This window comes from Pongo pygmaeus, chromosome 6 (genome assembly GCF_028885625.2).
Source record: "Pongo pygmaeus isolate AG05252 chromosome 6, NHGRI_mPonPyg2-v2.0_pri, whole genome shotgun sequence".
Lineage (NCBI taxonomy): Eukaryota > Metazoa > Chordata > Mammalia > Primates > Hominidae > Pongo > Pongo pygmaeus.
Window position 1 is genome coordinate 106477341 of NC_072379.2, and position 12922 is coordinate 106490262.

Consider the following 12922-nt stretch of genomic DNA (forward strand, 5'->3'; position numbering starts at 1 on the left):
GCCCTGCACTCGCAGGCTGGCCGGCCGGCCCCACCTGCACGGGGAAGTGAGGGGCTTAGCACTCAGGCCGGCAGCTACGGAGGGTGCGCCAGGTCCCCCAGCAGTGCTGGCCCACTGGCGCCCAAGGGCTGAGGAGTGCGGGCACACTGCGGGACTGGTGGGCAGCTCCCTGCGGCCCCCCTGCAGGATCCACTTGGTGAAGCCAGCTGGGCTCCTGAGTCTAGTGGAGACTTGGAAAACCTTTGTGTCTAGTTAAGGGATTGTGAGTGCACCAATCAGCACTGTGTGTCTAGCTCAAGGCTTGTGAACACACCAATGAGCACCCTGTGTCTAGCTCAGGGTTTGTGGATGCACCAATCGGCACTCTGTATCTAGCTAATCTGGCGGGGACTTGGAGACTCTTTATGTCTAGCTAAGGGATTGTGAATACACCAATGGGCACTCTGTATCTAGCTCAAGGTTTGTAAACACACCAATCAGCACCCTGTGTCTAGCTCAGGGTTTGTGGATGCACCAATCGGCACTCTGTATCTAGCTAATCTGGTGGGGACTTGGAGAATCATTTTATGTTTAGCTAAGGGATTGTGAATGCACCAATCAGCACTCTGTGTCTAGCTCAAGGTTTGTAAATGCACCAATCAGCGCTCTGTGTCTAGCTAATCTGGTGGGGACTTGGAGAATATTTATGTCTAGCTAAGGGATTGTGAATGCACCAATCGGCACTCTGTATCTAGCTCAAGGTTTGTAAATGCACCAATCAGCACTCTGTGTCTAGCTCAGGGTTTGTAAATACACCACTCGACACTCTGCATCTAGCTAATCTAGTGGGGACTTGGAGAACTTTTGTGTCTAGCTCAGCCATTGTAAACGCACCAATCAGCACCCTGTCAAAACAGACCGATCAGCTCTCTGCAAAACAGACCAATCGGCTCTCTGTAAAATGGACCAATCAGCAGAATGTGGGTGGGGCCAGATTAGAGACTAAAGCAGGTTGCCTGAGCCAGCAGTGGCAACCGGCTTGGGTCCCCTTCCACAGTGTGGAAGCTTTGTTCTTTCATTCTTTCCAATAAATCTTGCTGCTGCTCACTCTTTGGGTCCACACTGCCTTTATGAGCTATAACACCACGAAGGTTTGCAGCTTCACTCCTGAAGCCAGTGAGACCACGAACCCACCGGGAGGAACGAACAACTCCAGACGCACTGCCTTAAGAGCTGTAACACTCACCGCGAAGGTCTGCAGCTTCACTCCTGATCCACTGAGACCACGAACCCCCCAGAAGGAAGAAACCCCAAACACATCCAAACGTCAGAAGGAACAAACTCCCGACACGCAGCCTTTAAGAACTGTAACTCTGTGAGGGTCCGTGGCTTCATTCTTGAAGTCAGTGACACCAAGAACCCACCAATTCTGGACACAATATGAATATGGAAAGTTGCTCATGAGATAGTTTTAAGTGAAAAAAATCAAGTTAGCAAAATAAGTATGGTCCAATTTCTGGTTATATTCCTTAGCTGGAATATAAACAGTGCTAGTGTTGGCTGTCCATTGTTGACATCGCTCTCTCCACCCCCAGTGTGTTTGCATTAATTTATATGCATTGTGGCTTTTGTTCTAGCTGAGAGGAGAAGAGGTATAGTTGGTACAAGAGATGAGGAGGAATGTGGAGAAATATGGTGAGTGCAGTAAGGAATCTATCTCCTGCCTTACTTCTTATACTAGGTTGAGCTCCTAGGCTTTGTGAATGACAGCTGGAAAGGATGGAAGTGTTTCATTTTTTAAAAATAAAAATACGATATTGTAATTTTGGACAAGGGGGTAGGGAACAAAGCCCCAGAAAGTTCAGGAAAGAATTAAGAGATTTTGTGCATATGGAGCAATAACTCCTAGACCATATGTCAAAGACTGCCATGAAGCTGGAGAGGAGACAAATCTCCCAATCTGTGTGGTGGAGGCTGCTCAATGTCCCCCAATTTCCCTTCATCTCATCTTGCTTATTAATACAATTTCAGTTAGGCACTCAGCTGACAGGACTATGTTTCGCAGATCCCCTTGCAGCTAGGTGTGGCTTTGTAATCAGATGGAATGAGGGGATATGATTGTAGAAACTGGAGCAGCCATCTTGAATGAAAGATGCAAGGCAAGCTCTGATGATGGCAGAGTCACGAGATAAAAGGAGCCTGGGACCCTGTCACAGGACAGAGCTGTCAGCAATACCATCTCTATAACAAACACTAAATTTAATTATTCATATCTAAATCTGAACATAGATAGGCAGTAATTTCTGACCAGTGTTTAGCCCAGCACAAGGCCTGGGTGGTAGACTTTCAATAAATGTAGAATTAAGTTTATTCACATTATATAGAGTTATTGCAAGGCAAGAATGAGACCTTAGACTTTCGTGCTCAATCTTGAAGACAATGTTTTTCAACCCTTTTCAACAGATTCTCTCTCAAAACCTAAAATCTCATCCACCATCCCACTCTCTAATTTGTTTTACCAGGGAGATGTGTTTCTCAAGTAAAGAAATAGAAGATAGTGTGTTTTCTACGTATTGTCAGTTAGCTAATTAGAGCAGAATGCTGGTGATGCCAAAATCTGTAGCCCCATCCCTTATATGGCATTTGAGGGGAGCGAGTATAAAGCAGTAGTTAATACCAAAAGTTTTGGCCTCAAGGCTGCAGTTATCTCTCCTTTGTGAGATCTTGGGGGCACGGTTTAACCTCTCTGGGTCTCATCCAAGAAATGGAAATACTAATAATACTCCATATGGTTGTTGCAATTATGAAATGAGATGTCTGTTGGAAGTGCCGAGGAGTGCCTAGCACAACCAAGAGCTTGTTGAACTTGTCACGCTTTACTGTCGGTAATGTGCATTAAGCAAACGATAGTTTTATTTGTTTATTTCATCTTCTAAGAATACATTGTAGCTCGACATTTTGGCACCAGCCCCTAAAACGTTCCCACCACCACCCCTGCTGCGACAAAGCACTACGCTCCTTACGACAGCGTACGACGCCGAGCCTGACAGAGACGCCGAGCCTGACAGGGACGCCGAGCCTGACAGGGACGCTGAGTCTGACGGGAACGCCTCGTGCGGTAGAACCGCGCGGGCCAATCGCGCTGCTCCCGGGCGATGACGTAGGCTGCGCCTGTGCATGCGCAGGGCGGGGAGACCTTGGCGAAGCGGCGGAGGCGTCCAGCGGAGGTGAAAGCATTGGCGGAAAGGAAAATACAGCGGAAAAATGCAGAGCTGGAGTCGTGTGTACTGCTCCTTGGCCAAGGTGAGGGCCGAGTAGGTGGGGTCGTGCTGAGCCAGAGGCACGGAAGGTCCCGCTCAGTGGGTCCGGTACGCGGCCTAACCCTGTTGGGCTGGCGGAGGCCGGGCGCCTGGGCCGCACCACCCCTGGTCCCGCCTCTGCATCGGCTCAGCCCGGCCCTAGGCTCCGAGGTGGCCGCTCATCCTGCGGCTGCAGCAGACGAGGGACTGGCCTGGGCCCAGGCTGTGGCGAGTCCTTTCGGGTTGTGTGACGGCCAGCGGTCACACATGCCACACCCCCAAGCCTGGGTCGAGGGCCATCCCGGTCACACATAGGCCTCTACCTTGGAGGAAGTGTAAGTCACCCATGTCCCGTATAGTCTGGATCTTTATACCATCTGCCTTTTTCTCATCCTAATCCTGATCCCTGAGTGGCCTAAGTTTATGCAGTGGGCAGGTAACCCTGGGGTCACTTCTTGAATGGTTTGGACCCAGTCAGCTCCATCAGATAGCCCTCGGAATTCCCCTAAGGTCTTGTCAGTGTTGGCAGCTTTCAACTGGTGTTCATTGCCATCGCTGACGTCTTTCTGGAGGCTTAAATCTTTAATTGCAGCAGGTTATCAGAACAACTCTCCTTTTTAATCTGCCTGCCAGATACAGCCAAATTGTGTGTATGTGGCACCGTGGCTGGGTACTATATTGGTGGAGACCTTAAAAATAATATAGCGATCAAACCCTTTTGTTTCAGAGATGAGGAACCTCAGTTCCCAAAAGTTAATGTAACATTCTACAAGTCATGCTTTTAGGGAGCGGCGGAGGTGGGACTGAAACTCAGGATTGTCAGTCTGCTGCTCTTTGGGTTTGCTGTCCTGACCTCAAGTGTTAAGAGTTGCCTTGGAATAGGAAACATCAGTGTAGGTTTTGTCATTGCCGCCCATTTGCCTGCTGTGAGCAGGGGTTATTTGCTTGCTTGCTTTCTGCCTCATTGCCCTTAGGAAATGGTAGCCATCCACATATAGAGATTAGGGAGATTATGATGCAATTTGTCAAACTGTAGTAGCTCCAGAACGTAAGTACATTACTTGGTGCATTTTCCTAAGTTACCTTGTCTAATTTGCTATTCCTAGTTGATGTCTCAGGAACATCTTCATAGACTGTTCTAAGTAAATACGGACTGTATATACATGCTAGCTTAGATTAGGAAACAAAAGTTACAGGTAAAAGGATTATCATTATCTATATCTAATATCTGTATAGATATTATCAATATCTATACAGGTATAGATTATTCAAGTATTTAAGTTAGAACTTTCAGAGCTTTATTTATTTATTTATTTATTTTGAGACGGAGTCTCACTCTGACGTCCAGGCTAGAGTGCAATGGCACTGTCTCGGCTCACTGCAACTTCCGCCTCCTGGGTTCAAGTGATTCTCCTGCCTCGGCCTCCCGAGTAGCTGGGATTACAGGCACCCGCCACTACACCCGGCTAATTTTCTTGTATTTTTAGTAGAGACGGGGCTTCACCATGTTGGCCAGGCTGGTCTCGAACTCCTGACCTCAGGTGATCCGCCCACCTCAGCCTCCCAAAGTGTTGGGGTTACAGGCATGAGCCACCACGGCTGGCTCAGAGCTTTATGACATTAAAATGATCCTGGCACTAATAATTAGCCATGTTTTCTGAAAATTGAATAAAAATACCATTGAATACGTTTTTAAAATTAAGTTAAATATGAGATGATTTGTTGACTATTCATAATAAAAAGATGGGTGTGGCAAGCTGAGGCTGAAAAGTTTAAGTGATTAGTTATTGTCAAAGAGGGGCTATTGATCTATAACTTCTGTGTGGCAGTGGAAGAAGATACACTAATAATCCTTGCTTGATGCATTTGCCCAAAGTTGTTCTGTTTTCATCAACCTTCCGTAGTTCTATGTTTTGAATTCATATCTTACATAATAGGAACATTTTCTTTTTCTAGAGAGGCCATTTCAATCGAATATCTCATGGCCTACAGGGACTTTCTGCAGTGCCTCTGAGAACTTATGCAGATCAGCCAAGTAAGTACTTAAGTAAAACATTTTTTTCATCACATTAGCCGACAATTCCTTTCTATTTCAATGTAAAAGTAAGTGAATATTGGAATAACTTATGTTAAGTGTCTTATAGTTCATTTGTTCATATATTTATTCGTTTGAATGTATGTTGAGCTAGTGTGTTTCAGGTGGTGAACAAGGTAAAAAAACCCTGCTCTTATGAAACTTGTAATTTGGTGATAAAAGACAAACAATATATAAGTAACGGATAAATATTTTGGGAAGTAACTGAAAATTAAAGCAGGTAATAGGGAGGAAGAGAGAGAATTTTAGATACAGTGTCAGGAAAGGCCTTTCTGAGGAGATGATGTTTGGGCAGGGTCCTGAGTGAAGTGGGGGAGTGAGGTTACTTCAGGCAGAGGGGAAACAACACTGAGAAAGGTCTGAGGCGGGAGTTAGCTTGTGAAGTTTAAGGAATAAGAAGAAGGCTGGTATGGCTGGAGCGGAAACCCATGGAATGTAAAATCAGAGAGATAGGCAGGAGACAGATCATGGAGTGCCTTGTAAGGCAGGTCTGGTAGTTTGGATTATACTCAAAGTATGATGGGAAACAGGTTTTGAGCAGGGCAGCAATTTCATATGTTTACATTTAAAAAGTTAATTTTGTCCATTGAGTAAGGTTGTATTGGTTATTTTAACACTGTTTAGAATGATGAGATGACTTTCTTGACATCCTGAATGAAAGTCTTCATGGGTTTATCAAAAGCGTGTTTTAAAGATTAGCAGGATCTAAAAGGAAGCTATGGGTCATGGAATTTTCTCCTGTGTACTTTTTTTATATTTTTGAAGTTCCCATAAAGGATATGCATTTTATTTTTTTAAGTATTTAAAACAGAAAGTTAATAGGATTATATTGAAGTATTTTGACCTGTCAGTACCAAGGATATTGATTATTTGAAATGTACTGTTTTGACATTTACTGAATTCACCAATATAGATTATAAGTAACATTGGATGTCTTAAAGCTTCAATTATAGAAATCATTGTCTGGGCAAACTGTGACTATCAGTCTCCCTGCATTCTGTGAAGTAATTTAATCCTGTATCCTCAACTGTTATCCAACCATTATCATTTTGGATATTTTATTTCTAGAGGAAGGGTAGGGGAGGATTCTAGTCACCCATGACCACAGTGAGTGAGTGATTTATCCTAGCTTTGAACAGGTCAAGAAATCCTTTTAAAAAAAATGCTAATACGATGATGAAGGGAAAAGTTGGACCTCTTACACACTTTATCTCTTGTTAAATGGGAATCTCATTCTTCTCAACTCATAACAGGAGAAATGTTAGATTTTCATTTCTAAAGGATATTTTTCATGGCTAACTCTATACCTTTGGAATCACTCAACAGAGATTATTCAGTGCCTTCTATTTGCCAGGCAGACCCCCAGCCAGAACTTAGATTTTAGTGGAATGAGGCTGAGTGTTCCACAATCAGTTTGGTGATCCCTTGACATTGAGTAAATCATAAATCACTTAGTACCCATGTGTGTAAAGTGTGTAAAAGCTTTGAGTATATACAGTAGCAAGCATTTTACACACATACTTGTATTTATCTGAGGTACATGCTTACTGTCTTTTCCTCAGGAATGCATACTTCATCAGGGCAGGGACTGTGTGTGACTGTGACTGTTTTGTTTAGTGTCTAAAGGGATACAGTAGGTAGTCAGTACATATTTATTGAATGAATGAACCCTGGGGCCTGGTCTGTTTTAATTACTGCTCTGTGGCAAAACATCCAGTATGGTGTCTTGTACAAAGTAAGTAACCAGCTACAACAACAATAATATTAACTGATGCACTGAGGGCTTAACTCTGTCTCAGGCACAGATTTAATCCTCATGGCCTTTCTACTACCCATGTGCTGCTGTTCTCCCCATTTTATAGATGGAAGAGTTAGGTTTTTTAACTAGGAAATGACAGAGCTGGGAGAATCCTTTTGACTTCAGAGCCTACACTGTTAATGTTGTATTCAGTTTTCTTCCTTACGTGAGTATTGATTGACTCTCCTGAGGAGTTCAAATCTTATTATGATACAGTCTTGGTTACACCATCTGAGAGATGTCTGAATAGCCTTATGAACCAGGTTCATCAGAATTTGCAAAGTTGTTTGTGTTACTGTTGATGTGACCTTTTATTTTATGACAGCACTTAATCAAACTTGTAGCACTTAAACTTGTAGCACTTACATCACTCACGTTCACTACATTCATTCATTCTTTTATTATTTCGACAAATACTAGTATCTACTATGTGTTAGTCACTGGGCTAACCACTGGAGTACCGCAGTGAGCAAGATGGACAAGACCCAGCTTTTATAGAGCTTACAATTCAGTTGGGGGAGACAAACATCCAACATATAATTGTGACAGGGGTCCACAGACTTAAGCATAGGGAGTAATGACATCTATATATGGATTGGGAATGGTCACATAATTCTTTCCTAAGGAATTATGTTGATAGCTGAAAAGGTTGAGAGTAACTCTGGTTACAGGTTGGACCTTTTACTGTAATTCTTTTTTTTTTATTTAGACTGTAAGAAGTAGGGCTATGTCATTTATATATACACACACACAGACGCAGCATGTGCAGGCACACCCCCCCCCAAGAGCCTAAAGTAGTGTTTGTAATGTGAAATGCGTGCTGTTAGTGTTTATTTCTAGGTAGATGGAACAGATCGTACATAGGTAGACCAGCATAATTCTATGCATGTAGGCTAAGAGTAGTAATTCACCGTTACTGAAGCTTAAACTGCATGGTATTGGTGAGTAAACAGAACGTGGTAGGAGATGAGGCTGGAGAAATAGTTACTGAAGGAATTTGGATGCTGTACTTAGGAACATGGGCTTTATCTAACAAGAGACTGGAGAACCAACAGAGCATAACAACAAGGAGAATAACATCTGAGTTGGGTTTTAGCTTTGCGGTAGCACTGGGTAGGCTAAAATGGAGGATGTGAATGAGGCTAGTGGCTGCCGGACTGAAGTTTGGAGATGGATCTGAGAAGGGGAGTGACACTGAGTTGCTAGTATGCACCTAGCACCTTCTTAGGATCTTAACATGCGTACTCTCTGATCCTCACAACCCTAGGCTGCAGGTGTCATCCTTACTATTATTCCTATGTTATATCAAAGCCCAGAGAGATTGAGTAATTTGCCCAAGAACTTAACGGGGTTAGAGTTTGGAACCCAGGTCCGTTTTACTTCAGATCATTTCTTATTTTACTATATTTCTTCTTTAGGGACCAGGAGGTTATGACTAGAAAGTAGAGTATTGATTTCAGAGGCTGAACAGTTTTGGGTGATAACAAGTATAGAGTGTTAACTATGGGAGGAGGTTACTGAAAAAGACTGGAGATTAAGGCCATTGACAATGTAAAAACAACTTCCCTTACCCCTCAACAAAATGTCAACAAATAAACCTTATCAGGTAGCTCTTATATTTAGTAAATTTGGTAATTAATGATTATTGCCTTATGACATCTCTTTTCCTGTTCGTTTTTTGTTTTTAAAAATCTGGTTTTTTTTTTTTTTTTTTTTTTTTTTTTTGAGACGAGGTCTCGCTCTTGTCCCCTAGGCTGGAGTGCAATGGCGCGATCTTGGCTCACTGCAACTCTGCCTCCCGGGTTCAAGTGATTCTCTTGCCTCAGCCTCCCGAGTAGCTGGGATTACAGGCGCTTGCCACCACACCCGGCTAATTTTTGTATTTTTAGTAGAGATGGGGTTTCACCATGCTGGCCAGGCTGGTCTCGAACTCCTGACCTTAGGGGATCCGCCCACCTCGGCCTCCCAAAGTGCTGGAATTACAGGCATGAGCCACTGCTCCTGGCCAAAAATCTGATTTTACCTTTATTTTGACATGTGCCTCTTTTTCCTCACTGTGTTGTAAGGTTATTGAAGGTGCTGATGAGTCATAAATATTTGATTTCATTCTGTAAAGCATATTCTTGTCATTTTAGTTAAGTTCTTGATTGTCCTGGAGATTATGGGATCATCTGCGTGTTTTGGAAGGCAATAGAACATAATGGTACATAGGAGCACACATTTCAGAATCTAGAGGACCTTGTTTGAATCCTGGCTAGATTACTTACTAGTTGTGTAGCCTTATGCAAATTATTTAGTTGTTTTCAACCTTTTCTTCCGTTAATGGTAGTATTAACTATGTCATAAAAATGTAATGAGGTTTACATAAGACAGTACACGTGACTGGCTCACTAACTGGCACATTTTAAGCTACCCAAGTGGTAGGTATTATTGTAGACTGACTTTTTTTTTTTTTGAAACAGAGTCTCACTCTATCATGCAAGCTGGGGTGCAATGGTGCGATCTTGGTTCACTGCAACTTCCACCTCCCGGGTTCAGGAGATTCTCATGCCTCAGCCTCCTGAGTAGCTGGGACTACAGGCACGCACCACTATGCCCAGCTAATTTTTGTATTTTTAGTAGAGATAGGGTTTCACCATGTTGGTCTGGCTGGTCTTGAACTCCTGACCTCAAGTGATCCACCCACATTGGCCTCCCAAAGTGCTGGCATTACACAGACTGACTTCTTGAGATACATCTTGTAATTATATTGATGATTACAATTGATTTGTAACACAACACCTTTATTTCAGTGGTAGCCTGGATAACCAGGTGCCTTATTTTCCTGATAACGATCTAATATGTAACACTTGTAGGAATTTGTAGAGTACTTTTCTTGACTTTTTTCTTTGAGTTAATTTTAATAACATTAATTGCCTTGTTTAAGTCAGTCACCTCTTATTGTACTCCAGTATTTTTAAAGTATCAACCTGATAGGAGCACACATTTCAGAATCTAAAGGACCTTGTTTGAATCACTTCACTGAAACACAGATTGCTATTCAGCTGTCATTTGCCATTTTTCCATCAGGTTTGCCTTAAATAAATGTATTTCATTTAACTACTTTTCTGTATCCTTTTTTTTTTTTTTTTTTTTTGAGACAGAGTTTCACTCTTGTTGCCCAGGCTGGAGTAGTGCAGTGACACGATTTCAGTTCACTGCAACGTCCACCTCCCGAGTTCAAGCGATTCTCCTGCCTCAGCCTCCTGAGTAGCTGGGGTTACAGGCGCTTGCCACCACGCCTGGCTAATATTTTGTATTTTTAGTAGACACAGGGTTTCACCGTGTTAGTCAGGCTGGTCGCAAACTCCTGACCTCAGGTAATCCGCCTGCCTCAGCCTCCCAAAGTGCTGGGATTACAGGCGGGAGCCACCACGCCTGGCCTGTATCCTGATTTTTTAACTTTTTTTTTTTGAGACAGAGTCTTGCACTGTCGCCCAGGCTGGAGTGCAGTGGCACGATCTCGGCTCACTGCAAGCTCCGCCTCCTGGGTTCACGCCATTCTCCTGCCTCAGCCTCCCCAGCAGGTGGGACTACAGGTGCCTGCCACCACGCCCGGCTAATTTTTTCTGTATTTTTAGTAGAGACGGGGTTTGGTCTTGATGTCCTGACCTCGTGATCCGCCTGCCTTGGCCTTCCAAAGTGCTGAGGATTACAGGCGTGAGCCACTGCGCCCGGCCCTGATTTTTTAACTTTATGTATGGGACCCAACCTGTGAAATTCTTCTTGACAAGGAGAGGGTGAGTCAGAATCATGTGTTATCAGCTTTCATTTATATGCATCCTTTGGTACAGGTGAGAGTTAGATGATTTGTTTTTCTGACATTTTATTATGAAAAATTACAAGCATTTAGAAAATTATAAGAATTTTACATTGAACACCCATAGTTTTCTTCCATTAACATTTTCTGTGCTTACAGTACCACATATGTGCTCATTCATTTATCCATCAGTCTATCTTATTTTTTGATACATTTCAAAGTAAATTGCAGACATGTGTATACTTCCCCTAAATACTGGTTTGTTTCTGAAAGTTTGTTCCTGGCTTATACCCTCCTGTATTCTCAGTTGACAGATCTTTACATAAAGCGTCTGCTTTTTTCTTATTTTTGTGCATCTTAGCACTTTAGTGGTATTGTAATGGAATATTACATCTAGTATCTACAGTGAGAGAGGAACTCTTGAATTTTTGGTATTTTCTGAAGTTTAAAAAAAAACATCTAAGATTACATAGTGAATAGGGAAATAAAACCCAAGGTTTTTGGCTATTATCTTTTATCTCTTGTTTACTTCTCCTGACCTTACTGAAACAAGTTCTTTTCCAAACCAAATTTATCATTTTAGTACCGTGGACCTACTATAAGAATTGTTACATATCAGTGATTAAAAATATATGCTCAAAAATACGTATGCTCAAAAATACATATACTCAAAATCTAAAATATTTAATTCAGTTTTATTGTCATTAAAAGGGTTTTTGGAGAATTATAGCAATAATATATGTTATAAATATATATGCTCATGTAAGAATGAGAAAAGACTATAAAATATGGCAAAAATTGAATTTTATAAAAACTTTCCTAGAAGAAAGATTGGGAGGACCTATAAACAGTTCTCTCTGGGTTGTATGGCAATGTGGATGGGTTGTTTTTTTTTTTTTAATTTTGCTTTAGTGTATTTAAATTTATTCAGTAAACCTAAATTTTTAATCAGAAAAGACATTAAAAATTCAGCAAAGAAACCTGTTTTGTAGCTTGTATTTACATTACTCTGAAATTAAAAATTAGAACCCATTTAAGGGATGTTGTGTAGATCATCATTTGGTTCAAGATTTGAAAATAAAAATACATTTTATTAGATACTTAATTCTGAACTGAAATCAGCGAACCAAGCAGGGTGGCTAAAAAGCACAGATGGATCAGTAAAAATTGAAGCAATTTTTCATGTATTGAAATGACTATACGTATTTTTTCATGTATTATCTCAGTTATCATCTGCTATAACCAAAGAGAACTAGTATTTTCATTTATTCAACAGGAGGGATTCTTAGATTTTGTGGATAATTGGGCTGAGTAACTTAGTTATCCACCAACACAGAGGTTCTATGATTCTGTTCAGGCCAGCAAAGGTTTTTTGAATGATACTACTCTAGGGATGTGTGTTTTTGGGGAGAGGGGGTGATGCAAATTAAAATAGTCTTCTTTGTAGGTCAGAATATAGCTACTATGTATAGAATACTTATTATGTATGCTATAGGTACTATGCCAAATTATTTACATACATTATTTTATTCTGTTATCACCCTATGAAGTAGGTTTTTTTGTGGTCTTTCTTTTGCCAGGTATGGAAACAAAGATGAAGCAGGTTAAATTACTCACCTAAGGTCACATAGGTAGTGATTATAAAGCTTGATTATTGCTCTCTGGGATTTTAGTTTATGATGGTTAAAACTGAGGAATGGAATAGTATTGAATAATGGAAAGACCACTGGAAGTAGAGTCAAAAAGCTTAGTTTGTCTCTGCAACTCACTTGCCAGTTAACCTTAGACAAGTTAATTGACCTCTCTGAACTTCTTGTTTATTCTGTGAAATGTCTTATTTATGACATCTTTATCTTCCTCATAGGAAATTCTGAGACTCAAACATGATATATATGTGAATATGTGTTATGAATTGCTAAATGCTAGACTAGTTGGGGTTGTCAGGACAGTGG

The 12922-nt window shown here is 41.6% G+C and overlaps 1 protein-coding gene across 1 annotated transcript in view; it reads left to right on the plus strand.

Moving 5' to 3' along the window:
* The window catches only part of DLD (dihydrolipoamide dehydrogenase), a 47673-nt gene that overhangs the window by 15677 nt on the left and 19074 nt on the right, over positions 1-12922 (plus strand). Inside the window, exons 2-3 of the mRNA XM_054494254.2 lie at positions 2917-3282; positions 5235-5313. Of these exons, the coding sequence (XP_054350229.1) occupies positions 3244-3282; positions 5235-5313 (118 nt within the window). The 5' untranslated portion in view covers positions 2917-3243. The remainder of the gene's footprint in view (positions 1-2916; positions 3283-5234; positions 5314-12922) is intronic.